General features: G+C 40.8%; 2 protein-coding genes across 6 annotated transcripts in view; one reads left to right on the top strand and one right to left on the bottom strand.

Moving 5' to 3' along the window:
• The window catches only part of wdr17 (WD repeat domain 17), a 135,028-nt gene that overhangs the window by 2,341 nt on the left and 107,952 nt on the right, over positions 1 to 24,735 (bottom strand). For both annotated transcript variants that reach the window (XM_061977231.2, XM_072914941.1), the window contains exons 25-31: positions 23,811 to 23,922; positions 21,736 to 21,877; positions 18,764 to 18,866; positions 18,561 to 18,662; positions 13,024 to 13,122; positions 1,817 to 1,884; positions 1,653 to 1,741 (exon numbers count right to left, since the gene is read on the bottom strand). In XM_061977231.2, coding sequence (XP_061833215.1) covers positions 1,653 to 1,741; positions 1,817 to 1,884; positions 13,024 to 13,122; positions 18,561 to 18,662; positions 18,764 to 18,866; positions 21,736 to 21,877; positions 23,811 to 23,922 — 715 coding nt within the window. The remainder of the gene's footprint in view (positions 1 to 1,652; positions 1,742 to 1,816; positions 1,885 to 13,023; positions 13,123 to 18,560; positions 18,663 to 18,763; positions 18,867 to 21,735; positions 21,878 to 23,810; positions 23,923 to 24,735) is intronic.
• The window catches only part of hpgd (15-hydroxyprostaglandin dehydrogenase), a 164,680-nt gene that overhangs the window by 91,078 nt on the left and 48,867 nt on the right, over positions 1 to 24,735 (top strand). Inside the window, exon 8 of one of the 4 annotated variants that reach the window (XM_061977233.2) lies at positions 20,611 to 20,789. The exons of 1 other annotated variant lie outside the window; for it this stretch is intronic. In XM_061977233.2, the coding sequence (XP_061833217.1) occupies positions 20,611 to 20,789 (179 nt within the window). Of the gene's footprint in view, positions 1 to 275; positions 324 to 20,610; positions 20,899 to 24,735 lie in introns of those variants that run through there. 2 more of the 4 variants (XM_061977232.2, XM_061977235.2) reach the window with 2 other exon arrangements.

The raw sequence follows: 24,735 nt of genomic DNA, 5'->3' as shown, positions 1-24,735 counted from the left end.
AATAGGAACATGCATGGAACAGCTCTGCCGAAACAAACATAACACCGTATTTTTCGGACCATAGGGCGCACCGGATTATGAGGCGCACTGCCGATGAATGACAATTGTGACATTCAGACTTTACTTCAATCAATAATCATCCGGAAACAACAACACTCTAATAACTAAAGTTCCTTGGGTGGATAATGTCGACTCACTACACCGGTATGTTTTAGTGCTTTCATGGCGAGTTTACTGACAGATATAAGTAAGAACTTTACACTACTTTATATTAGAAATGGCAACAGCGGAGGATGAATGTCTCATAACAAGAAGATCGAGAAAAAGAAGATTATCGACTACGGAGGCGGCACGGACTACAAAGGCGGACGCGCGCAATTTTTCGGAATTTATGCAGATCCCGAATACAGATCAGCAGGTACCAGAAGGTAAGAAAAGTTATATAAATAATTACATGTTTGTTGTTTCCCACTTACACACATGTTTATGTGTGCTATGGCTATGAGTTTTTTTTTCTTGGCCTCAGTCTGGACCCCTCTCCAGGGGCCCAGGCTTAGACTGATTTTTTTTCTCCCTCCCCTCCCCAGCGTTTACCTGTTTCTCATCTTTTTTGTAAAGGGCGCCGGAAGTTGGCAGACCCGTCAGCGATCCTGTAATGTTTGTCTGATCTTGAATGGGATTGTGCGGAAAATCTTCATTTCCCCTCAGGAATTAATAAAGTGATTCTGATTCTGATTACCGTGAAATTTACCGTGGTTTTTACACTAAATTACTATAAATTGAAAAACTGGACCCCTGTTGTTTTTATGTTAAAATTCTAGTGATTAAGCTGCCAGTTTTTTTTACTGTAAAATCTATGGCCAATTTTTTTTGCAGTGCACTACTAATTTATTGGAAAAACAGTTTCACTGGTATTTTTACCACTACATTTTGGGAACTCATTCCCTTTGTTCACTACTGTAAATGGAAAAACGGTACCACTGATGATTTTACTGTAGATTTCAGGCGACTGAGCTGCCTGGACACTGGCCGAGAGTTGGTGGGCGGCCAAGGGTGGAGTCGGCTCTCTTGGTTGCTTTGTTGGGTCTGCTCCCTGTCTCTGGCCATGATCCCCCCACACCAGCAGACGATGGCATGGAACACCACAGTGCATATTTTTATTTTGTTGTTGTTTTACTTTTGTGGCTGGTTGAATCAGCTCTGCTCTTTTAATGTATTTAATGTCCTTTGTGTTATTTGATGTTTCCCTCTTACACACATGTTTATGTATGCTATGGCTATGAGGTTTTTTTTCCTTGGCCTCAGTCTGGACCCTCCCCTCCCCAGCGTTTACCTGTTTCTCACCTTTTTTGTAAGGGGCGCCGGAAGTTGGCAGACCCGTCAGCGGTCCCGTTCTGTCTCCCTGTAATGTTTGTCTGATCTTGAATGGGATTGTGCGGAAAATCAGTATTTCTGATTCTGATTCTGATTCGGACAGATTTTTGCGGTAAAATCTTTAGACTTTTTAACGGTGTGGCCTGCCGTCAATGACTGTGCAGCTTGAAAAAAGGTAATTATGATGAATAATGTATTAAATTTGGTAGCCACCTTATTGGCGGGCCCCGCTTTGGGCATCCCTGCATTAGTACCTCAGGTTGAACAGAAAGACTCACCTGTATTCTGTGACCGGTGAAACAGGAGAGCTGAACGTCGGAGTGGCTCGGGAGATTGGAACCCGTCACATAATCAGCACCACACAACACTAACGGAGGGAGAGAAGGTGGTTTGATTAGATTTTGGTCAACATTTTAGAGGTTCAGGACAGTTCTTACAATACCTGAGTTTAAAGGCAGAATTCTCCTCTCAAGGCTTTGGAACTTTTCTTTCTGACACTCTGATGGAGGACTGTCAAAGAGGCAGACATACATGTGTGCTTATACAGTACAGTATTGAACTGTAACAAACTATTTTTTTTAACATGTAATCAATGTTTAAGTAAAATATTTCCACAAACCCCGTTTCCATATGAGTTGGGAAATTGTGTTAGATGTAAATATAAACGGAATACAATGATTTGCAAATTCAGTTGAATATGCAACAAAGACAACATATTTGATGTTCAAACTCATAAACTTTCTTTTTTTTTTTTGCAAAGGGCATGTTCACCACTGTGTTACAAGGCCTTTCCTTTTAACAAAACTCAGTAAACGTTTAGGAGACACATTTTTGAAGCTTCTCAGGTGGAATTCTTTCCCATTCTTGCTTGATGTACAGCTTAAGTTGTTCAACAGTCCGTTGTGCTATTTTAGGCTTCATAATGCGCCACACATTTTCAATGGGAGACAGGTCTGGACTACAGGCAGGCCAGTCTAGTACCCGTACTCTTTTACTATGAAGCCACGTTGATGTAACACATGGCTTGCCATTGTCTTAATGAAATAAGCAGGGGCGTCCATGGTAACGTTGCTTGGATGGCAACAAATGTTGCTCCAAAACCTGTATGTACCTTTCAGCATTAATGGCGCTTCACAGATGTGTAAGTTACCCATGTCTTGGGCACTAATACACCCCCATACCATCACAGATGCTGGCTTTTCAACTTTGCGCCTATAACAATCCGGATGGTTCTTTTCCTCTTTGGTCCGGAGGACACGACGTCCACAGTTTACAAAAACAATTTGAAATGTGGACTCGTCAGACCACAGAACACTTTTCCACTTTGTATCAGTCCATCTTAGATGAGCTCAGGCCCAGCGAAGCCGACGGCGTTTCTGGGTGTTGTTGATAAACGTTTTTTGCCTTGCATAGGAGAGTTTTAACTTGCACTTACAGATGTAGTGACCAACTGTAGTTACTGACAGTGGGTTTCTGAAGTGTTCCTGAGCACATGTGGTGATATCCTTTACACACTGATGTCGCTTGTTGATGCAGTACAGCTCGAGGGATCGAAGGTCACGGGCTTAGCTGCTTACGTGCAGTGATTTCTCCAGATTCTCTGAACCCTTTGATGATATTACAGACCGTAGATGGTGAAATCCATAAATTCCTTGCAATAGCTGGTTGAGAAAGGTTTTTCTTAAACTGTTCAACAATTTGCTCACACATTTGTTGACAAAGTGGTGACCCTCGCCCCATCCTTGTTTGGGAATGACTGAGCATTTCATGGAATCTACTTTTATACCCAATCATGGCACCCACCTGTTCCCAATTTGCCTGTTCACCTGTGGGATGTTCCAAATAAGTGTTTGATGAGCATTCCTCAACTTTATCAGTATTTATTGCCACCTTTCCCAACTTCTTTGTCACGTGTTGCTGGCATCAAATTCTAAAGTTAATGATTATTTGCAAAAAAAAATGTTTGAACATCAAATATGTTGTCTTTGTAGCATATTCAACTGAATATGGGTTGAAAATGATTTGCAAATCATTGTATTCCGTTTATATTTACATCTAACACAATTTCCCAACTCATATGGAAACGGGGTTTGTACTTGGGCTGTCACAATTAGAGCATTAATAGGGATGAATTAATTTGCATGATTAACCTCATTTTAACAATGAGTCGTAATCACTCAATCCTTGGCATGTGTTCTTACACGATATTGCCAAAAGTATTTGAACACCCATCCAAATGACGAGAATCGGGTGTCCTAATCACTGAGCCCGGCCACAGGTGTATAAACTCAAGCACTTTGGCATGGAGACTGTTTCTACAAACATTTGTGAAAGAATGGGCCGCTTTCAGTGATTTCCAGCGTGGAACTGTCATAGGATGCCACCTGTGCAACAAATCCAGTCGTGAAATTTCCTCGCTCCTAAATATTCTGGGTTTGGAGGTACGTTTCCGACTGCATAGTGCCGAATGTGAAATTTGGTGGAAGAGGAATTATGGTGCTTTTCAGGAGATGGGCTTGGCACCTTAGTTCCAGTAAAATGAACTTTGAATGCTCCAGGATACCAAAACATTTTTGGACAATTCCATGCTCCCAACCTTGTGGGAACAGTTTGGAGCGGGCCCCTTCATATTCCAACATGACTGTGCACCAGTGCACAAAGCAAGGTCCATAAAGACATGGATGACAGAGTCTGGCGTGGATGAACTTGACTGGCCTGCACAGAGTCCTGACCTGAACCCGATAGAACACCTTAGAATGGAGACTGAGAGCCAGGCCTTCTCCACCAACATCAGTGTGTGACCTCACCAATGCGCTTTTGGAAGAATGGTGGAAAATTCCTATAAACACACTCCGCAACATCAAGTTCATATGTGAGTCAAGGCAGGTGGCCAAATACTTTTGGCAATATAGTGTATGACGGACGACTCCAGATAACAATATTGACCCCCTCATTGGGAAGTTGAGTACAAACGAACCCAAGACGAAACAATAAGCCGTGGGGTGTTAAATTAATTTCTTAACGGCGAACATTTATCCATGAGAATATAAAGAGGCTGATGGTGTGTTTGACGGAGAAGCAGTTCGCCGAAGATGTGGTCAGTGTCGCGCATTCCATGGCAAATTTTGTACATTATTATTGAATCATTAATAAAACTACTGTAGTTATTTGAAGTACTTTATATTGTATTGTTTTAGATACCATATTGGTTATTGACAGGTTATTTTTTGGGAGGCCGGTATTGATTTGATATCAATTTGTTGTAATGGTAAAGATTGGTTTGGAATGCGAGTATTTTGGGTTACGAGCTCCGTCACAGAACAAAACGACACAACAAATTAAAAGTTAGCGTCTGTCTCGCACGGTGCAGCTTAGTAGATCTGCGCTCACTGTGCAGCCTAAAGGCTCAGTTATGCTACGACGTGGACCCGCCAAAAATGTTCACTGTGACGCGGACCGCAGAGCTGTGAAGGGTTGGAATTGGGGGTTAAATCACCAAAAATGATTCCCGGGCGCGGCCACCGCTGCTGCTCACTGCTCCCCTCACCTCCCAGTGGGTGATCAAGGGTGATGGGTCAAATGCAGAGAATAATTTCGCCACACCTCGTGTGTGTGTGACAATCATTGGTACTTTAACTTAACTTTAACTTTGATTGGTCAGCTTTTGCTGAGACGGGTGAAAATGTGAGCAAATGTGCTGGGTCAAAAGTATACATACAGCAATGTTAATATTTGCTTACATGTCCCTTGGCAAGTTTACCTGCTTTTGGTAGCCATCCACAAGCTTCTGCTTGAATTTTTGACCACTCCTCTTGACAAAATTGGTGCAGTTCAGCTAAATGTGTTGGTTTTCTGACATGGACTTGTTTCTTCAGCATTGCCCACACGTTTAAGTCAGGACTTTGGGAAGGCCCATTCTAAAACCTTCATTCTAGCCTGATTTAGCCATTCCTTTACCACTTTTGACGTGTGTTTGGTGTCATTGTCCTGTTGGAACACCCAACTGCGCCCAAGACCCAACCTCCGGGCTGATGATTTTAGGTTGTCCTGAAGAATTTGGAGGTAATCCTCCTTTTTCATTGTCCCATTTACTCTCTGTAAAGCACCAGTTCCATTGGCAGCAAAACAGGCCCAGAGTATAATACTACCACCACCATGCTTGACAGTATGCATGGTGTTCCTGGAATTAAAGGCCTCAACTTTTCTCCTCCAAACATATTGCTGGGTATTGTGGCCAAACAGCTCAATTTTTGTTTCGTCTGACATCACATGGACAAAGATAAGACCTTCTGGAGGAAAGTTCTGTGGTCCGATGACACAAAAATTGAGCTGTTTGGCCACAATATCCATCTTATCGGTCTTGTCTTTTAACAAAGAAACAAGGAAGTCACAATCTTCGTTCAATGAATGTTCTGCAATTTGTCGTCCCCAAAGTAAGAACTGAACTGGGCAAGAAAGCATTTAGGTTTTCAGCACCGAAGGCTTGGAATAACCTACAATTGAACATTAAACTTCAAACCCTAGTTACGTTGAATGAGTTTAAAGCTTCTGTGAAAGGACTGCAGTCTACCTTGTCTGTATGCACATGTGTCATGTCAGCAAGTTTTAATGTTGTAAATGTGATGTTTTATGTATTTGTTTACTGTTTTTAATGTAACCTTGCTGCTGCCCTCTTGGCCAGGTCTCCCTTGGAAAAGAGATCTTTGATCTCAATGGGATTTTACCTGGTTAAATAAAGGCTAATAATAATAATAATGTTTGGAGGAGAAAAGGTGAGGCCTTTAATCCCAGGAACACCAAACCTACTGTCAAGCATGGTGGTGGTTATTATGCTTTGGGCCTGTTTTGCTGCCAATGGAACTGGTGTTTTACAGAGAGTAAATGGGACAATGAAAAAGAAGGATTACCTCCAAATTCTTCAGGACAAGCTAAAGTCATCAGCCCGGAGGTTGGATCTTGGGCGCATTTGGGTGTTCCAACAGGACAATGACCCTAAACACACGTCAAAAGTGGTAAAGGAATGGATAAAAAAGGCTAGAATGAAGGTTTTGGAATGGCCTTCCCAAAGTGTGGACAATGCTGAAGAAACAAGTCCATGTCAGAAAACCAACACATTTAGCTGAACTGCACCAATTTTGTCAAGAAGGGTGGTCAAAAATTCAAGCAGAAGCTTGTGGATGGCTACCAAAAGCGCCTTATTGCAGGTAAACTTGCCAAGGGACATGTAAGCAAATATTAACATTGCTGTATGTATACTTTTGACCCAGCACATTTGCAGTAGACCCATAATAAATTCATAAAAGAACCAAACTTCATGAATGTTTTTTGTGACCAACAAGTATGTGCTCCAATCACTCTATCACAAAAAAAACCTGGAAACTCAAGACAGCCATGACATTATGTTCTTTACAAGTGTGACCACGACTATAAATAGTTCTTTAACAGTTTTGTTCATTTACAATAACACAGCTCTCTGGTGTCCCACAGCCACGAACTGCCTAATAGCGTTGCAAATTTGACAGTCCTCTGCCGCAACTCGATCAGGGCTTGGGCAACCCTGCGGCTTCCTTTTTTTGGTCAAAGTGTGCATAATAAACTAAGATGTTGTTTTCCATTAGATTTTTCTTTAGTTATTTAGAATTTCGGTACAGTAAAAACCTTTTAAACAAAGTGTTTGCTAGTGAAATTTTCTGAAATTTGTAGGTATATTCTTGCTATCGTTTACATTTTCAGAATGCATAATATTGTTTTTTTAGAGAAATGCTTTGACATTTTGTCATTATTGTTAATATTACTTGAAATACATTTTTGGCAGCAGCAAAGTGGCCATTAGGGTAGTTTTTAGCTCTAAAAAGGTTATTTCAACAACTAAACAGTACAGTAGGTACTTGATATTGATCTATGTAATGCTAATAAGGGTATTCTAGTAAAATATGCAGAGATAAGATGTGTCAATATCAAAATATTACTTGAAATAGATTTTTGGCAGCAACAAAGTGGCCATTTGGGTAGTTTTTAGCTCTAAAAAGGGTATTTCTACAAGTAAACAGTACAGTGGGTACTTGATTTATATATATGTAATGATAATAAAGGTATTCTATATAAATATGCAGCGATAAGATGTGTCAATATCAAAATATTACTTGAAATCAAATTTTGGCAGCAGCAAAGTGGCCATTTGGGTAGTTTTAGCTCTAAAAATGGTATTTCAACAAGTAAACAGTACGGTAGGTACTTGATATTGATATATGTAATGCTCATAAAGGTATTCTAGTAAAATATGCAGCGATAAGATGTGTCAATATCAAAATAGTACGTGAAATCAATTGTTGGCAGCAGCAAAGTGGCCATTTGGGTAGTTTTTAGCTCTAAAAAGGGTATGTCTACAAGTAAACAGTACAGTAAGTACTTGATTGTAGATATATATAATGCTCATAAAGGTATTCTAGTAAAATATGCAGAGATAAGATGTGTCAATATCAAAATATTACTTGAAATCAATTTTTGGCAGCAGCAAAGTGGCCATTTGGGTAGTTTTTAGCTCTAAAAAGGGTATTTCAACAAGTAAACAGTACAGTAGGTACTTGATTTATGTATATATGTAATGCTAATAAAGGTATTCTAGTAAAATATGCAGAGATGAAATGTGTTAATATCAAAATGTTACTTGAAATCAATTTTTGGCAGCAGCAAAGTGGCCATTTGGGTAGTTTTTAGCTCAAAAAGGGTATGTCAACAAGTAAACAGTACAGTAAGAACTTGATTTATATATATGTAATGCTAATAAGGGTATTCTAGTAGAATATGCAGCGATTGAAATGTGTCAAAATCAAAATATTTCTTGAAATACATTTTTGGCAGCAGCAAAGTGGCCATTTGGGTAGTTTTTAGCTTTTAAAGGATATTTCAACAAGTAAACAGTACAGTAGGTACTTGATTGTGATATATGTAATGCTCATAAAGGTATTCTAGTAAAATATGCAGCGATAAGATGCGTCAATATCAAAATAATACTTGAAATCAATTTTTGGCAGCAGCAAAGTGGTCATTTTGGTAGTTTTTAGCTTTGTAAAGGGTATTTCTACAAGTAAACAGTACAGTAGGTACTTGATTCATATATATGTAATGCTAATAAGGGTATTCTAGTAGAATATGCAGCCATAAGATGTGTCAATATCAAAATATTACTTGATATACATTTTTGGCAGCAACAAAGTGGCCATTTAGGTAGATATTTGTTCTAAAAAGGGTATGTCAACAAGTAAACAGTACAGTAAGTACTTGATTTATATATATGTAATGCTAATAAGGGTATTCTAGTAGAATATGCAGAGATGAAATGTGTCAATATCAAAATAGTACGTGAAATCAATTGTTGGTAGCAGCAAAGTGGCCATTTGGGTAGTTTTTAGCTCTAAAAATGGTATTTCAACAAGTAAACAGTACAGTAGGTACTTGATTTATATATATATATATATGTAATGCTAATAAAGGTATTCTAGTAAAATATGCAGAGATGAAATGTGTTAATATCAAAATATTACTTGAAATCAATTTTTGGCAGCAGCAAAGTGGCCATTTGGGTAGTTTTTAGCTCTAAAAAGGGTATTTCAATAAGTAAACAGTACGGTAGGTACTTGATATTGATATATGTAATGCTCATAAAGGTATTCTAGTAAAATATGCAGCGATAAGATGTGACATTATCAAAATATTATGTGAAATCAATTGTTGGCAGCAGCAAAGTGGCCATTTGGGTAGTTTTTAGCTCTAAAAAGGGTATGTCTACAAGTAAACAGTACAGTAAGTACTTGATTTTAGATATATGTAATGCTCATAAAGGTATTCTAGTAAAATATGCAGCGATAAGATGTGTCAATATCAAAATAATACTTTAAATCAATTTTTGGCAGCAGCAAAGTGGTCGTTTTGGTAGTTTTTAGCTTTGTAAAGGGTATTTCTACAAGTAAACAGTACAGTGGGTACTTGATTTATATATATGTAATGCTAATAAGGGTATTCTAGTAGAATATGCAGAGATAAGATGTGTCAATATCAAAATATTACTTGAAATACATTTTTGGCAGCAACAAAGTGGCCATTTAGGTAGATATTTGTTCTAAAAAGGGTATGTTAACAAGTAAACAGTACAGTAGGTACTTGATTTTGATATATGTAATGCTCTTAAAGGTATTCTAGTAAAATATGCAGCGATAAGATGTGTCAATATCAAAATAGTACGTGAAATCAATTGTTGGCAGCAGCAAAGTGGCCATTTGGGTAGTTTTTAGCTCTAAAAAGGGTATGTCTACAAGTAAACAGTACAGTAAGTACTTGATTTTAGATATATATAATGCTCATAAAGGTATTCTAGTAAAATATGCAGAGATAAGATGTGTCAATATCAAAATATTACTTGAAATCAATTTTTGGCAGCAGCAAAGTGGCCATTTGGGTAGTTTTAGCTCTAAAAAGGGTATTTCAACAAGTAAACAGTACAGTAGGTACTTGATATATATATATATATATATATATATATATATATATATATATATATATATATATATATATATATGTAATGCTCATAAGGGTATTCTAGTAAAATATGCAGAGATAAGATGTGTAAATATCAAAATATTACTTGAAATCAATTTTTGGCAGCAGCAAAGTGGTCGTTTTGGTAGTTTTTAGTTTTGTAAAGGGTATTTCTACAAGTAAACAGTACAGTAGGTACTTGATTTATATATATGTAATGCTAATAAGGGTATTCTAGTAGAATATGCAGAGATAAGATGTGTCAATATCAAAATATTACTTGAAATACATTTTTGGCAGCAACAAAGTGGCCATTTAGGTAGATATTTGTTCTAAAAAGGGTATGTCAACAAGTAAACAGTACAGTAGGTACTTGATTTTGATGTATGTAATGCTCATAAGGGTACTCTAGTAAAATATGAAGAGATGAAATGTGTTAATATCAAAATGTTACTGAGACTCTTATTTTGAAAGCGCAGGCGCGATGGAGCGGCACTTTTATTGTGTAGACAGGAACTGTGCAGTCAGTCGTTAGGCTTTTGACGGGAAGTACGGTTGAAATAAAAAAAAGGGTCTTTTTTCCTTCACATTTTTGATTGATTGATTGGAACTTTTCTGCGATGAGGTGGCGACTTGTCCAGGGCGTACCCCGCCTTCCGCCCGAATGCAGCTGAGATAGGCTCCAGCACCCCCCGCGACCCCAAAAGGGACAAGCGGTAGAAAATGGATGGAGGGATGATTGGAACTTTTATTAGTAGATTGCACAGTACAGTACATATTCCGTACAATTGACCACTAAATGGTAACACCCCAATAAGTTTTTCAACTTGTTTAAGTCAGGTCATGTGACCGCCTGGCTCTGTTTGATTGGTCCAACGTCACCAGTGACTGCATCTGATTGGTGGAACGGAGTGAACGTCACCAGTGACTGTATTTGTTGAAACGCAGGCACTATGAAGGTCTGTCTGACAGACCAAAACAAACAAAGCGTGCATTAACAGATCGATAAAAATTAGTAGCGAGTAGCGAGCTGAATGTAGATAAAAGTAGCGGAGTAAAAGTAGCGTTTCTTCTCTATAAATATACTCAAGTAAAAGTAAGAGATGAGATGAAATGTGTTAATATCAAAATGTTACTTGAAATACATTTTTGGCAGCAGCAAAGTGGTCATTTGGATAGTTTTTAGCTCTAAAAAAGGTATTTCAACAAGTAAACAGTACAGTAGGTACTTGATTTATATTAATGTAATGCTCATAAGTAGGAATGATGTTCGAAACCGGTTTTCCCGGTTGTTCGATAAGAAAAGAACCGTTCGATAAGAAAAGAACCGATTCCATGGACTCGCATCCCTTTTTGAGAACCGGTTCCCGTTATCAAGGCCACTATAGTAAAAGAAAAAGAGTTGGTTCTTTATTCGAATCCTTGGGAACGAATCCCGTCCCACAAGAAATGCCCTGTGGGACATCACACACGCAGCAAAAATAATGGACCGGAAAAAAACGCCTCAAGGCATGGCTATTCACCTATAGTGATCACAGAGACAGGTTGTTTTTGTGTTACTATATATATTTGTTTTTCTGAAAAATCCCACTTAATATACTTTGGGTAACAACAGTCAATATTTATTTATTTTATTTTTTTCTTATAAAATAAAAGTGAGCTTTTGTTAAACCAAATATTGTGTTTTTTTCCATATACAACAACCTATCTGGATTCGATAAGAGAATCGATAAGGAATCGGTTCGATAATAGGATTCGATAATGGGCTCGAACTCGATAATTTCTTATCAAACATCATCCCTACTCGTAAGGGTTTTTTAGTAAAATACTCGTGTGTAAATATGCGATGTGTAAATATCAAAATATTACGTCGACAACGATTGTGTGTTGCTGTTGTCATTGCTCACTACCACACAAGAAGTATTTAGCCAACACAGCTGCAGTCGGTCCCTCAGGAGACACTGCCACCTAGCGTTTTGGATGACAATTAATTAAGTCCCGTCCTCAAGAGTACAACTCTGGTAGGGTCACAATTTGTGTGTAGTGCGGACGCTGTAGCACATGGGTGTCAAACTCTGGCCCGGAAGAGTTAGTACTGCAAAGGGTTCTGGGTATTTGTCCTGTTGTGTTTATGTTGTGTTACGGTGCGGATGTTCTCCCGAAATGTGTTTGCCATTCTTGTTTGGTGTGGATTCCCAGTGTGGCGTGTATTTCTAACAGTGTTAAAGTTGTTTATACGGCCACCCTCAGTGTAACCTGTATCACTGTTGATCAAGTGTGCGTTGCATTCACGTGTGTGTGCATACAGAAGCCGCACATATCTTGTGACTGGGCCGGCACGTTGTTAGAATGGATGAAAAGCGGATGTGACGACAGCTCGTAGAGGACGTTAAAGGCAGTGCCTTAAAGGCACGCCCCCAAGACTGTGGTCCGGGTGGACTACGAGAAATAATGACTGATGAACACCTTCGTTCGATAATGAAGGTTGCCTCAGCCCCGACATTAATGAACTAGCATCCAAGGAAAGATGGCAGATATCTGGCTTGGGCACATCAGATTAGATCAGTGTGTTGCAAACTGAGCCGTTTAAAGTCCTGAATGGTTGGTTTATTCACTATTTTATTTTCAAATTTACTAGCCTGTGGAAAAAGTTAATGTTGATATTTACCTCAGAAGGCTGCAAATAGGAAATAAGCATTAAATTGTTATTTAAATTGTATTTGATATGCCATAGATATTTTTTAATTATTATTATTATTATTTGAAACTGGATTTTGCATGTCACTATAAAGTTATATAAGCCTTGCTTGTTCAATATTCAATGCAAAACTTGTTTGGGTCCCTATTAAAAGGTTCATTTGTTCAAACTTGGCCCGCGGCTTTGTTCAGTTTGACATTTTGGCCCACTCTGTATTTGAGTTTGACACCCCTGCTGTAGCATAAGGAGCATTAAGGAGTCGTAGAGTGCAGAATCTCATCGTCAGAAGTTGATCAAGTGAATATAAGTTGCGTGTTGTTGGATTTATAGTATTACCAGACAGAGACCACCCAATGTATCGTTGTACCCTTTGTGTGTGTGAGTCTGTGCATGCACGTGTGTGTGTGTTGACCTACTTGCCGTTACTTTGAGTGCACGCCCGCCAGGCATCCAGCTCCATCGACAGCTGCTCAATTTTCAGAGGAAGACTCACTTCTCTCCGCTTCAATAACTGACTGCGTAACAGAGAGGGGAACTTAGTCATTGTTCAATTTACCGGTAGTTTTTTTTTTTTTTTTACATCATCTTGATATTATATTGTTATGAAACTTAATGCTCTCAGATGGGGTGATTGTTGTTACAAAACCCGAAACCAGTGAAGTTGGCATGTTGTGTAAATGGTCAATAAAAACAGAATACAATGATTTGTAAATCCTTTTCAATTTATATTCAATTGAATAGACTGCAAAGAAACTTTTTTTTTTTTTTTTTTTCAAAAAATCATTAACCTAGAATTTAATGGCAGCAACACTAGGCAAAAAAGTTAAATTTTTACCTCTGTGTTACATGGCCTTTCCTTTTAACAACACTCAGTAAACGTTTGGGAACTGAGGAAACACATTTTTGAAGCTTTTTTAGGTGGAATTCTTTCCCATTCTTGCTTGATGTACAGCTTATCAATCAATCAATCAATCAATCTTTATTTATATAGCCCTAAATCACAAGTGTCTCAAAGGGCTGCACAAGCCACAACGACATCCTCGGTACAAAGCCCACATACGGGCAAGGAAAAACTCACCCCAGTGGGACGTCGATGTGAATGACTATGAGAAACCTTGGAGAGGACCGCATATGTGGGTAACCCCCCCCCCCCCTCTAGGGGAGACCGAAAGCAATGGATGTCGAGTGGGTCTGACATAATATTGTGAGAGTCCAGTCCATAGTGGATCCAACATAATAGTAAGAGTCCAGTCCATAGTGGGGCCAGCAGGACACCATCCCGAGCGGAGACGGGTCAGCAGCGCAGAGATGTTCCCAGCCGATGCACAGGCGAGCGGTCCACCCCGGGTCCCGACTCTGGACAGCCAGCACTTCATCCATGGCCACCGGACCTGTGCCCCCCCCCCCTCAAGGAAAAGGGGAGCAGAGGAGAAAAGAAAAGAAACGGCAGATCAACTGGTCTAACAGGGGGGCTATTTAAAGGCTAGAGTATACAAATGAGTTTTAAGATGGGACTTAAATGCTTCTACTGAGGTAGCATCTCTAATTGTTACCGGGAGGGCATTCCATAGTACTGGAGCCCGAATAGAAAACGCTCTATAGCCCGCAGACTTTTTTTGGGCTCTGGGAATCACTAATAAGCCGGAGTTCTTTGAACGCAGATTTCTTGCCGGGACATATGGTACAATACAATCGACAAGATAGGACGGAGCTAGACCGTGTAGTATTTTATACGTAAGTAGTAAAACCTTAAAGTCAGATCTTAAGTGCACAGGAAGCCAGTGCAGGTGAGCCAGTATAGGCGTAATATGATCAAACTTTCTTGTTCTTGTCAAAAGTCTAGCAGCCGCATTTTGTACCAACTGTAATCTTTTAATGCTAGACATAGGGAGACCCGAAAATAATACGTTACAGTAGTCGAGACGAGACGTAACGAACGCATGAATAATGATCTCAGCGTCGCTAGTGGATAAAATAGAACGGATTTTAGCGATATTACGGAGATGAAAGAAGGCCGTTTTAGTAACACTCTTAATGTGTGACTCAAAGGAGAGAGTTGGGTGGAAGATAATACCCAGATTCTTTACTGATTCGCCTTGTGTAATTGTTTGGTTGTCAAATGTTAAGGTGGTATTATTAAATAAATGTCGGTGTTTAGCAGGACCGATAATCAGCATTTCCGTTTTCTTGGCGTTGAGTTGCAAGAAGTTAGCGGACATCCATTGTTTAATTTCATTAAGACACGCCTCCAGCTGACTACAATCCGGCGTGTTGGTCAGCTTTAGGGGCATGTAGAGTTGGGTGTCATCAGCATAACAATGAAAGCTAACACCGTATTTGCGTATGATGTCGCCTAGCGGCAGCATGTAAATACTAAAGAGTGCAGGGCCAAGAACCGAACCCTGAGGAACTCCGCACGTTACCTTAACATAGTCCGAGGTCACATTATTATGGGAGACGCATTGCATCCTGTCAGTAAGATAAGAGTTAAACCACGACAAAGCTAAGTCTGACATACCAATACGTGTTTTGATACGCTCTAATAAAATGTTATGATCGACGGTATCGAAAGCAGCGCTAAGATCAAGAAGCAGCAACATAGATGACGCATCAGAATCCATCGTTAGCAGTAGATCATTAGTCATTTTTGCGAGGGCTGTCTCCGTAGAGTGATTTGCCCTGAAACCGGATTGAAAAGGTTCACAGAGATTGTTAGACACTAAGTGTTCATTTAGCTGCTGTGCGACAATTTTTTCGAGGATTTTCGAAATAAAGGGAAGGTGGGACACCGGTCGGTAGTTTACCATGAGGTCAGGATCAAGGTTAGGTCTTTTGAGTAGAGGATGAAGCTTAAGTTGTTCAACAGTCCGGGGGTCTCCGTTGTGGTATTTTAGGCTTCATAATGCGCCACACATTTTCAATGGGAGACAGGTCTGGACTACAGGCAGGCCAGTCTAGTACCCGCACTCTTTTACTATGAAGCCACGCTGTTGTAACACGTGGCTTGGCATTGTCTTGCTGAAATAAGCAGGGGCGTCCATGATAACGTTGCTTGGATGGCAACATATGTTGCTCCAAAACCTGTATGTACCTTTCAGCATTAATGGTGCCTTCACAGATGTGTAAGTCACCCATGCCTTGGGCACTAATACACCCCCATACCATCACAGATGCTGGCTTTTCAACTTTGCGCCTATAACAATCCGGATGGTTCTTTTCCTCTTTGGTCCGGAGGACACGGCGTCCACAGTTTCCAAAAAAAATTTTAAATGTGGACTCGTCAGACCACAGAAGACTTTTCCACTTTGCATCAGTCCATCTTAGATGAGCTCGGGCCCAGCGTTTCTGGGTGTTGTTGATAAATGGCTTTCGCTTTGCATAGTACAGTTTTAAATTGCACTTACAGATGTAGCGACAAACTGCAGTTACTGACAGTGGTTTTCTGAAGTGTTCCTGAGCCCATGTGGTGATATCCTTTACACACTGATGTCGGTTTTTGATGCAGTACAGCTTGAGGGATCTAAGGTCCGTAATAAAATCGCTTACGTGCAGTGATTTCTCCAGATTCTCTGAACCTTCTGATGATATTACGGACCATAGATTCAAGATTCAAGATGCTTTATTGTTGTCCATTCTTTAACATGTACAAGACATATAAGAACTGAAATTTCATTTTCGGCACAGTCCCACTAAGAGCAGACATACGTTACAAGGGGGACAAGACGGGACCGCCAACGGATCAGCCACTTACAGCGCTCCTTAAAAACGACGGTGAAATCCCTAAATTCCTTGCAATAGCTCGTTGGGAAATGTTGTTCTTAAACTGTTGGACAATTTGCTGACGCATTTGTTGACAAAGTGGTGACCCTTGTTTGTGAATGACTGAGCATTTTATGGAAGCTGCTTTTATACCCAATCATGGCACCCACCTGTTTCCAATTAGCCTGTTCATCTGTGGAATGTTCCAAATAAGTGTTTGATGAGCTTTATCAGTCTTTTTTGCCACTGGTGCCAGCTTTTTTGAAACATGTTGCAGGCATCACATTCCAAATTAGTTAATATTCGCAAAAAATAACAAAGTTTACCAGTTCGAACGTTAAATATCTTGTCTTTGCAGTCTATTCAATTGAATAAAGGTTGAAAAGGATTTGCGAATCATTGTATTCTGTTTTTATTTACCATTTACACAACTGGTTCACTGGTTTTGGGGTTAGTACATACAGAGGAGGGATGCGCCCCGAAGCAGCAGGGTTTTGGTGCTTTGCTCAATGGCATCTTGGCAGGGCTAAAAGCTTTGGAGCCACAGTAGACAACTAGATTTGTTTGGATTTATATTTAGATTCAAATGAGGTATTTTCTTTAGAGAACCAACTACCCAGGCAACTTCACGCTCAACTTAGTTTCACACAATGTCTTATTATTAGACCAGTAATCAGGGGGAGGCAGTAATGCAACCTGTGTTCCAATGTGTGTTCCATGTCAATGTGTGATGTAATCATTTTTGCTGATCAGACAATAAAATACACTTTATTGATTTACATATGAACTCAAAGTGCCATCCCATTCCTAACCCATAGGGTTCAATATGATGTGGGTCCACCTTTTGCAGCTATTACAGCTTCAACTCTTCTGGGAAGGCTGTCCACAAGGTTGCGGAGTGTGTTTATAGGAATTTTCCACCATTCTTCCAAAAGCACATTGGTGAGGTTACCCACTGATGTTGGTCAAGAAGGCCTGGCTCTCAGTCTCCATTCTAATTCATCCCAAATGTGTTCTATGGGGTTCAGGTCAGGACTCTGTGCAGGCCAGTCAGGTTCATCCACACCAGACTCGGTCATCCATGTCTTTATGTTGGAAGAGGAAGGGGCCCGCTCCTAACTGTTCCCACAAGGTTGGGAGCATGGAATTGTCCAAAAATGTTTTGGTATCCTGGAGCATTCAAAGTTCCTTTTACTGGAACTAAGGGGCCAAGCCCATCTCCTGAAAACAACACCACGCCATAATTCCTCCTCCACCAAATTTCACACTCGAAACAATGCAGTCCGAAATGAACTAAGGGGCCAAGCCCAACTCCTGAAAACAACACCACACCATAATTCCTCCTCCACCAAATTTCACACTCAGCACAATGCAGTCCGAAATGAACTAAGGGGCCAAGCCCAACTCCTGGAGCGGGCCCCTTCCTCTTCCAACATGACTGTGCACAAAAAAAGGTGCATAAGACATGGATGACAGAATCTGGTGTGGATGAACTTGACTGGCCTGCACAGAGTCCTGACCTGAACCCGATAGAACACCTTTGGGATGAATTAGAACGGAGACTGAAAGCCAGGCTTTTGGAAGAATGGTGGAAAATTCCTATAAACACACCCCGCAACCTTGTGGACAGCCTTCCCAGAAGAGTTGAAGCCGTAATAGCCGCAAAAGGTGGACCGACATCATATTGAACCCTATGGGTTAGGAATGGGATGGCATTTTAAGCTCATATGTGTGTACTTTTGGCAACATAGTGTACGTAAAAAACAAACAACACCACGTCACTGGATTATTTACTTTGAAATGTGGCTTTACATTTAATCAGTATAACTTGAAAACATACCTAGTAAGGTTCCAGAATGTCAAAACTCTTTTTGTGTTCTATTTTTGTATAGTTTTTTAGTTATTTCGAATTTTGTATCAAATTATTGTCCTTTACTATGTGGCAAAGGTTTGACTCTCAAGGCAGAGGAAACGGATTACTGGAGAGAAGCTGGTTTGTTTCCTGGAGTACTTACAGAGTGCCCTTCAGCAAGGCACCAAACTCCGGAGTCGCCCAGGGCTGACATCTCCCCCTTTTCCTAACTGTTCATTGTGTGGTGCAATACATGCAACAAAAATATGCATCAAGGTGAATAAATAAATAGTAAGAAGTCCAATAACTACCAATTAGCTTCCAATTAGTGGTACATTCTACCTGGTGTATTCATACAGAGCAGGTACGATGCTTGAGTACTGTCTCCGTATGGCCAGCAGACTTCCGATGTAACCACACAGGATCAGCAGCTCACTGCGAGCTCTACAAACACACATGAGGATAGTGTCAATTCTGACAAAGCACGGAAAGTAACCATAAAGTGAGGAAAACAATGAATAGTTCAATAACTGAATGGTTTTTACTCTGTGAACTTGGCCATGAGAAGTCGGTCCGTTCTGATATAACTCAGCAAGTCCAGGATCGGACGAACACTGTCCACTGTCCAATCGGATCCACTCATCTGGTCTGGCGGGAATGAGAATAAAACAAGCATGTAAGTATTTATTCTTCAAGGGGAACATTATCACAATTTCAGAAGGGTTAAAACCATTAAAAATCGGTTCCCAGTGGCTTATTTTATTTTTCGAAGTTTTTTTCAAAATGTTACCCATCACGCAATATCCCTAAAAAAAGCTTCAAAGTGCCTGATTTTAACCATCGTTATAAACACCCGTCCATTTTCCTGTGACGTCACATAGTGAAGCCAACACAAACAAACATGGCGGATAGAACAGCAAGCTATAGCGACATTAGCTCGGATTCAGACTCGGATTTCAGCGGCTTAAGCGATTCAACAGATTACGCATGTATTGAAACGGATGGTTGTAGTGTGGAGGCAGGTAGCCAAAACAAAATTGAAGAAGAAACTGAAGCTATTGAGCCATATCGGTTTGAACCGTATGCAAGCGAAACCGACGAAAACGACACGACAGCCAGCGACACGGGAGAAAGCGAGGACGGATTCGGCGATCGCCTTCTAACCAACGATTGGTATGTGTTTGTTTGGCATTAAAGGAAACTAACAACTATGAACTAGGTTTACAGCATATGAAATACATTTGGCAACAACATGCACTTTGAGAGTGCAGACAGCCCAATTTTCATCAATTAATATATTCTGTAGACATACCCTCATCCGCTCTCTTTTCCTGAAAGCTGATCTGTCCAGTTTTGGAGTTGATGTCAGCAGGCCAGGGAAGCTAGGGTCGATATTCTTCTCTTGATCATCTTCGGTGGCATAAGGGACGGTGTGAGCCAAGACATCCAGGGGGTTTAGCTCGCTCGTCTGCGGGAACAAACTGCAAACTTGCTTGCCGTGCTACCGAGGACCTTTGTCCCTGAATTGCTCACACACTCCGGCAGATTCAATGGGGGTCTGGCGGCAGATTTCTTTGACTTTATGGTTGGAAATGCATCTGCTTTGAGTGTCGCAGGATATCCACACATTCTTGCCATCTCTGTCGTAGCATAGCTTTCGTCGGTAAAGTGTGCGGAACAAACGTCCAATTTCTTGCCACTTTCGCATCTTTGGGCCACTGGTGCAACTTGAATCCGTCCCTGTTGGTGTTGTTACACCCTCCGACAACACACCGACGAGGCATGATGTCTCCAAGGTACGGAAAACAGTCAAAAAAACGGAAAATAACAGAACTGATTTGACTCGGTGTTTGAGAAAATGGCGGATTGCTTCCCGATGTGAATAATAGAAAGGCGTTTAATTCGCCAAAATTCACCCATTTAGAGTTCGGAAATCGGTTAAAAAAATATATGGTCTTTTTTCTGCAACATCAAGGTATATATTGACACTTACATAGGTCTGGTGATAATGTTCCCCTTTCAAGTAAGCAGTACTATCGCAGTGATGCAACGTGCAACTAACAAATGGTATAATTGCAATGTCTGTCAGAATAATTGTATCTAAGTTATCACAAAACTTTGTGTTGCCATGAGTTCCCGGCAAGAAGACAAAACCTGTCTTTGATCCTACCAAGAAAAAGGCTTGTACAAACCCCGTTTCCATGAGTTGGGAAATTGTGTTAGATGTAAATATAAACGGAATACAATGATTTGCAAATAATTTTCAACCCAAATTCAGTTGAATATGCGACAGGACTACACTGTACAAGGGTACAGGTCTACGCGTTTCTCCTCATTGAGCCAAATTGAATCCTGCCTCTGTTTAATTCCTTGCTTCTTGTCTGTTTAATAGATGTCATCTGTGTTTGGACCTGACACAAACAGAGAAGCCCAGACTTCCCTCTCCCCAGCCCTTCCCGGGGGATCCCGAGGCGTTCCCAGGCCAGCTGAGAGATATAGTCCCACCAACGTGTCCTCGGTCTTCCTCGGGGCCTCATTCATTTGCTCAAATTTGGTAACAAAATTAGCTAGGTCAGTCAGGGTGTGTTTTGAAGGACATTTTACCACTGAGTGTACTAGCAGTATAACAACACACCTTTTAGGTAACCATCCGCGGTTAAGGTAAAGAAGCACGTCAGATCAAAATAAATTAGGTAATCAATCTGATTTAGATCATTTAGAATTAGTACAATCCATCCATCCATCCATCTTCTTCCGCTTATCCGAGGTCAGGTCGCGGGGGCAGCAGCCCAAGTATGGAAGCCCAGACTTCCTTCTCCCCAGCCACTTCATCCAGCTCTTCCCAGGGGATCCCGAGGCGTTCCCAGGCCAGCCGGGAGACATAATCTTCCCAACGTGTCCTGGGTCTTCCCTGTGGCCTCCTACTGGTCGGACATGCCCACAACACCTCCCAAGAGAGGCGTTCGGGTGGCATCCTGACCAGATGCCCGAACCACCTCATCTGACTCCTCTCCATGTGGAGGAGCAGCGGCTTTACTTTGAGCTCCCCCCGAATGGCAGAGCTTCTCACCCTATCTCTAAGGGAGACACCCGCCACTCGGCGGAGAAAACTCATTTCGGCCGCTTGTACCCGTGATCTTGTCCTTTCGGTCATAACCCAAAGCTCAAGACCATAGGTGAGGATGGGAACGTAGATCGACCGGTAAATTGAGAGCTTTGCCTTCCGGCTCAGCTCCTTCTTCACCACAACGGATCGATACAGCGTCCGCATTACTGAAGACGCCGCACCGATCCGCCTGTCGATCTCACGATCCACTCTTCCCTCACTCGTGAACAAGACTCCCAGGTACTTGAACTCCTCCACTTGGGGCAGAGTCTCCTCCCCAACCCGGAGATGGCACTCCACCCTTTTCCGGGCAAGAACCATGGACTCGGACTCGGAGGTGCCGATTCTCAATTAGTACAAATAACGATTAAATATATGGTTGCATTCATATTTTGTGACAGGGGTCAATACCTTTGATATGATCGATCCCCATCTTAAGGGCGCTTTCGGGTTCAGAGGTCAGAAGGTGATAATTAACGGCTGAAAACAGATCTCCATCGCACATGGCTTCCTCTGCCAAGGCTTTACACTCCTCTACTGAGGGAAGACAGCACTGAAATGACAAAAATCATTGGGTTTTGTTCTTGATATGATGACGTGATGAAGACAAAGGCTTACACATGATTTACTCTCATAATTATTATTATCATACTGTTGGTTCAACTTTAGTGGACATTCCAGGATTCAGTCCGAGGCTGTTTAATCAGCGTCAGTAAGCATTTTTGCAGAATGCATCACTTTTGCAAAATGTATACAAAATTGGCTCATTAACTTGAGGGATAAGAGCGCTCCTTGTCTGCAAATAATACAAACCCCGTTTCCATATGAGTTGGGAAATTGTGTTAGATGTAAATATAAACGGAATACAATGATTTGCAAATCATTTTCAACCCATATTCAGTTGAATATGCTACAAAGACAACATATTTGATGTTCAAACTGATAAACATTTTTTGTTGTTGCAAATAATCATTAACTTTAGAATTTGATGCCAGCAACACGTGACAAAGAAGTTGGGAAAGGTGGCAATAAATACTGATAAAGTTGAGGAATGCTCATCAAACACTTATTTGGAACATCCCACAGGTGAACAGACAAATTGGGAACAGGTGGGTGCCATGATTGGGTATAAAAACAGCTTCCCAAAAAATGCTCAGTCTTTCACAATAAAGGATGGGGCGAGGTACACCCCTTTGTCCACAACTGCGTGAGCAAATAGTCAAACAGTTTAAGAACAACGTTTCTCAAAGTGCAATTGCAAGAAATGTAGGGATTTCAACATCTACGGTCCATAATATCATCAAAAGGTTCAGAGAATCTGGAGAAATCACTCCACGTAAGCGGCATGGCCGGAAACCAACATTGAATGACCGTGACCTTCGATCCCTCAGACGGCACTGTATCAAAAACCGACATCAATCTCTAAAGGATATCACCACATGGGCTCAGGAACACTTCAGAAAACCACTGTCACTAAATACAGTTGGTCGCTACATCTGTAAGTGCAAGTTAAAGCTCTACTATGCAAAGCGAAAGCCATTTATCAACAACACCCAGAAACGCTGCCGGCTTTTCTGGGCCCGAGATCATCTAAGATGGACTCATGCAAAGTGGAAAAGTGTTCTGTGGTCTGACGAGTCCACATTTCAAAATGTTTTTGGAAATATTCGACATCGTGTCATCCGGAGCAAAGGGGAAGCGAACCATCCAGACTGTTATCGACGCAAAGTTGAAAAGCCAGCATCTGTGATGGTATGGGGGTACATTAGTGCCCAAGGCATGGGTAACTTACACATCAGTGAAGGCGCCATTAATGCTGAAAGGTACATACAGGTTTTAGAACAACATATGCTGCCATCTAAGCGCCGTCTTTTTCATGGACGCCCCTGCTTATTTCAGCAAGACAATGCCAAGCCACATTCAGCACGTGTTACAACAGCGTGGCTTTGTAAAAAAAAAGAGTGCGGGTACTTTCCTGGCGCGCCTGCAGTCCAGACCTGTCTCCCATCGAAAATGTGTGGCGCATTATGAAGCGTAAAATACGACAGCGGAGACCCCCGGACTGTTGAACGACTGAAGCTCTACATAAAACAAGAATGGGAAAGAATTGCACTTTCAAAGCTTCAACAATTAGTTTCCTCAGTTCCCAATCGTTTACTGAGTGTTGTGAAAAGAAAAGGTGATGTAACACAGTGGTGAACATGCTCTTTCCCAACTACGTGTTGCAGCCATGAAATTCTAAGTTAATTATTATTTGCAAAAAGTTTATGAGTTTGAACATCAAATATGTTGTCTTTGTAGTGCATTCAATTGAATATGAGTTGAAAAGGATTTGCAAATCATTGTATTCCGTTTATATTTACATCTAACACAATTTCCCAACTCATATGAAAACGGGGTTTGTACATGTTTTTGTTTCAATTGAGAAAAACGGCGACAAAGTCATTTCATTGAGTGATTATTGTCGTACGACGTTGGCCACTCACCCGTTCATGCATTTGGTTGATTTCCGCAGTACTTCCTGTGTAAAATGCACACACCTTAGCCAGTAAAGTATGGTTCTCAGGAATCATTGTGAGTATATCAGCTGAGAGCTCCCTGGATGTGAACACAGCAAAGATCAAATCAGTCCGTGAACGTGTTTCACTGCACAATGTCGTATAACCAGTAACACGTTCAATGAATCAAATATCTAACTACAAGGGCCTTTAAAGAACTTTGAAGAAACTCAAGGTATTGGAGCTAACGTTAAGACATACACTATATTTGGCCACCCGTCCAAATGATCAGAATCAGGTGTCCTAATCACTTGGCCCGGTGTATAAAATCAAGCACTTAGGCATGGAGACTGTTTCTAGAAACATTTTTGAAAGAATGGGCCATAGGATGCCACCTGTGCAACAAATCCAGTCGTGAAATTTCCTCGCTCCTAAGTCAACTGTCGACTTTATTACAAGAAAATGGAAGATTTTGGGAACAACAGCAACTCAGCCACCGAGTGGTAGGCCACGTAAACTGACAGAGAAGGGGTCAGCGGATGCTGAAGCGCATAGTGCAGGGGTCGGCAACCCAAAATGTTGAAAGAGCTTTATTGGACCAAAAATACAAAAACAAATCTGTCTGGAGCCGCAAAAAATTAAAAGCCATATTACATACAGATAGTGTGTCATGAGATATACATTGAATTAATATGACTTAAAGGAAACTAAATGAGCTCAAATATAGCTACAAATGAGGCATAATTATGCAATATGTACATATAGCTAGCCTAAATAAAAGGTGGGTAGAGTAGCCAGAATTTGTACTCAAGTAAGAGTACTGTTACTTTAGAGATTTAATACTCAAGTAAAAGTAAGGAGTAGTCACCCAAATATTTACTTGAGTAAAAGTAAAAAGTATGTTGTGAAAAAA

Source organism: Nerophis lumbriciformis, linkage group LG16, assembly GCF_033978685.3.
Source record: "Nerophis lumbriciformis linkage group LG16, RoL_Nlum_v2.1, whole genome shotgun sequence".
Taxonomy (NCBI): domain Eukaryota; kingdom Metazoa; phylum Chordata; class Actinopteri; order Syngnathiformes; family Syngnathidae; genus Nerophis; species Nerophis lumbriciformis.
This window is presented reverse-complemented; position numbering and strand designations above follow the sequence as displayed.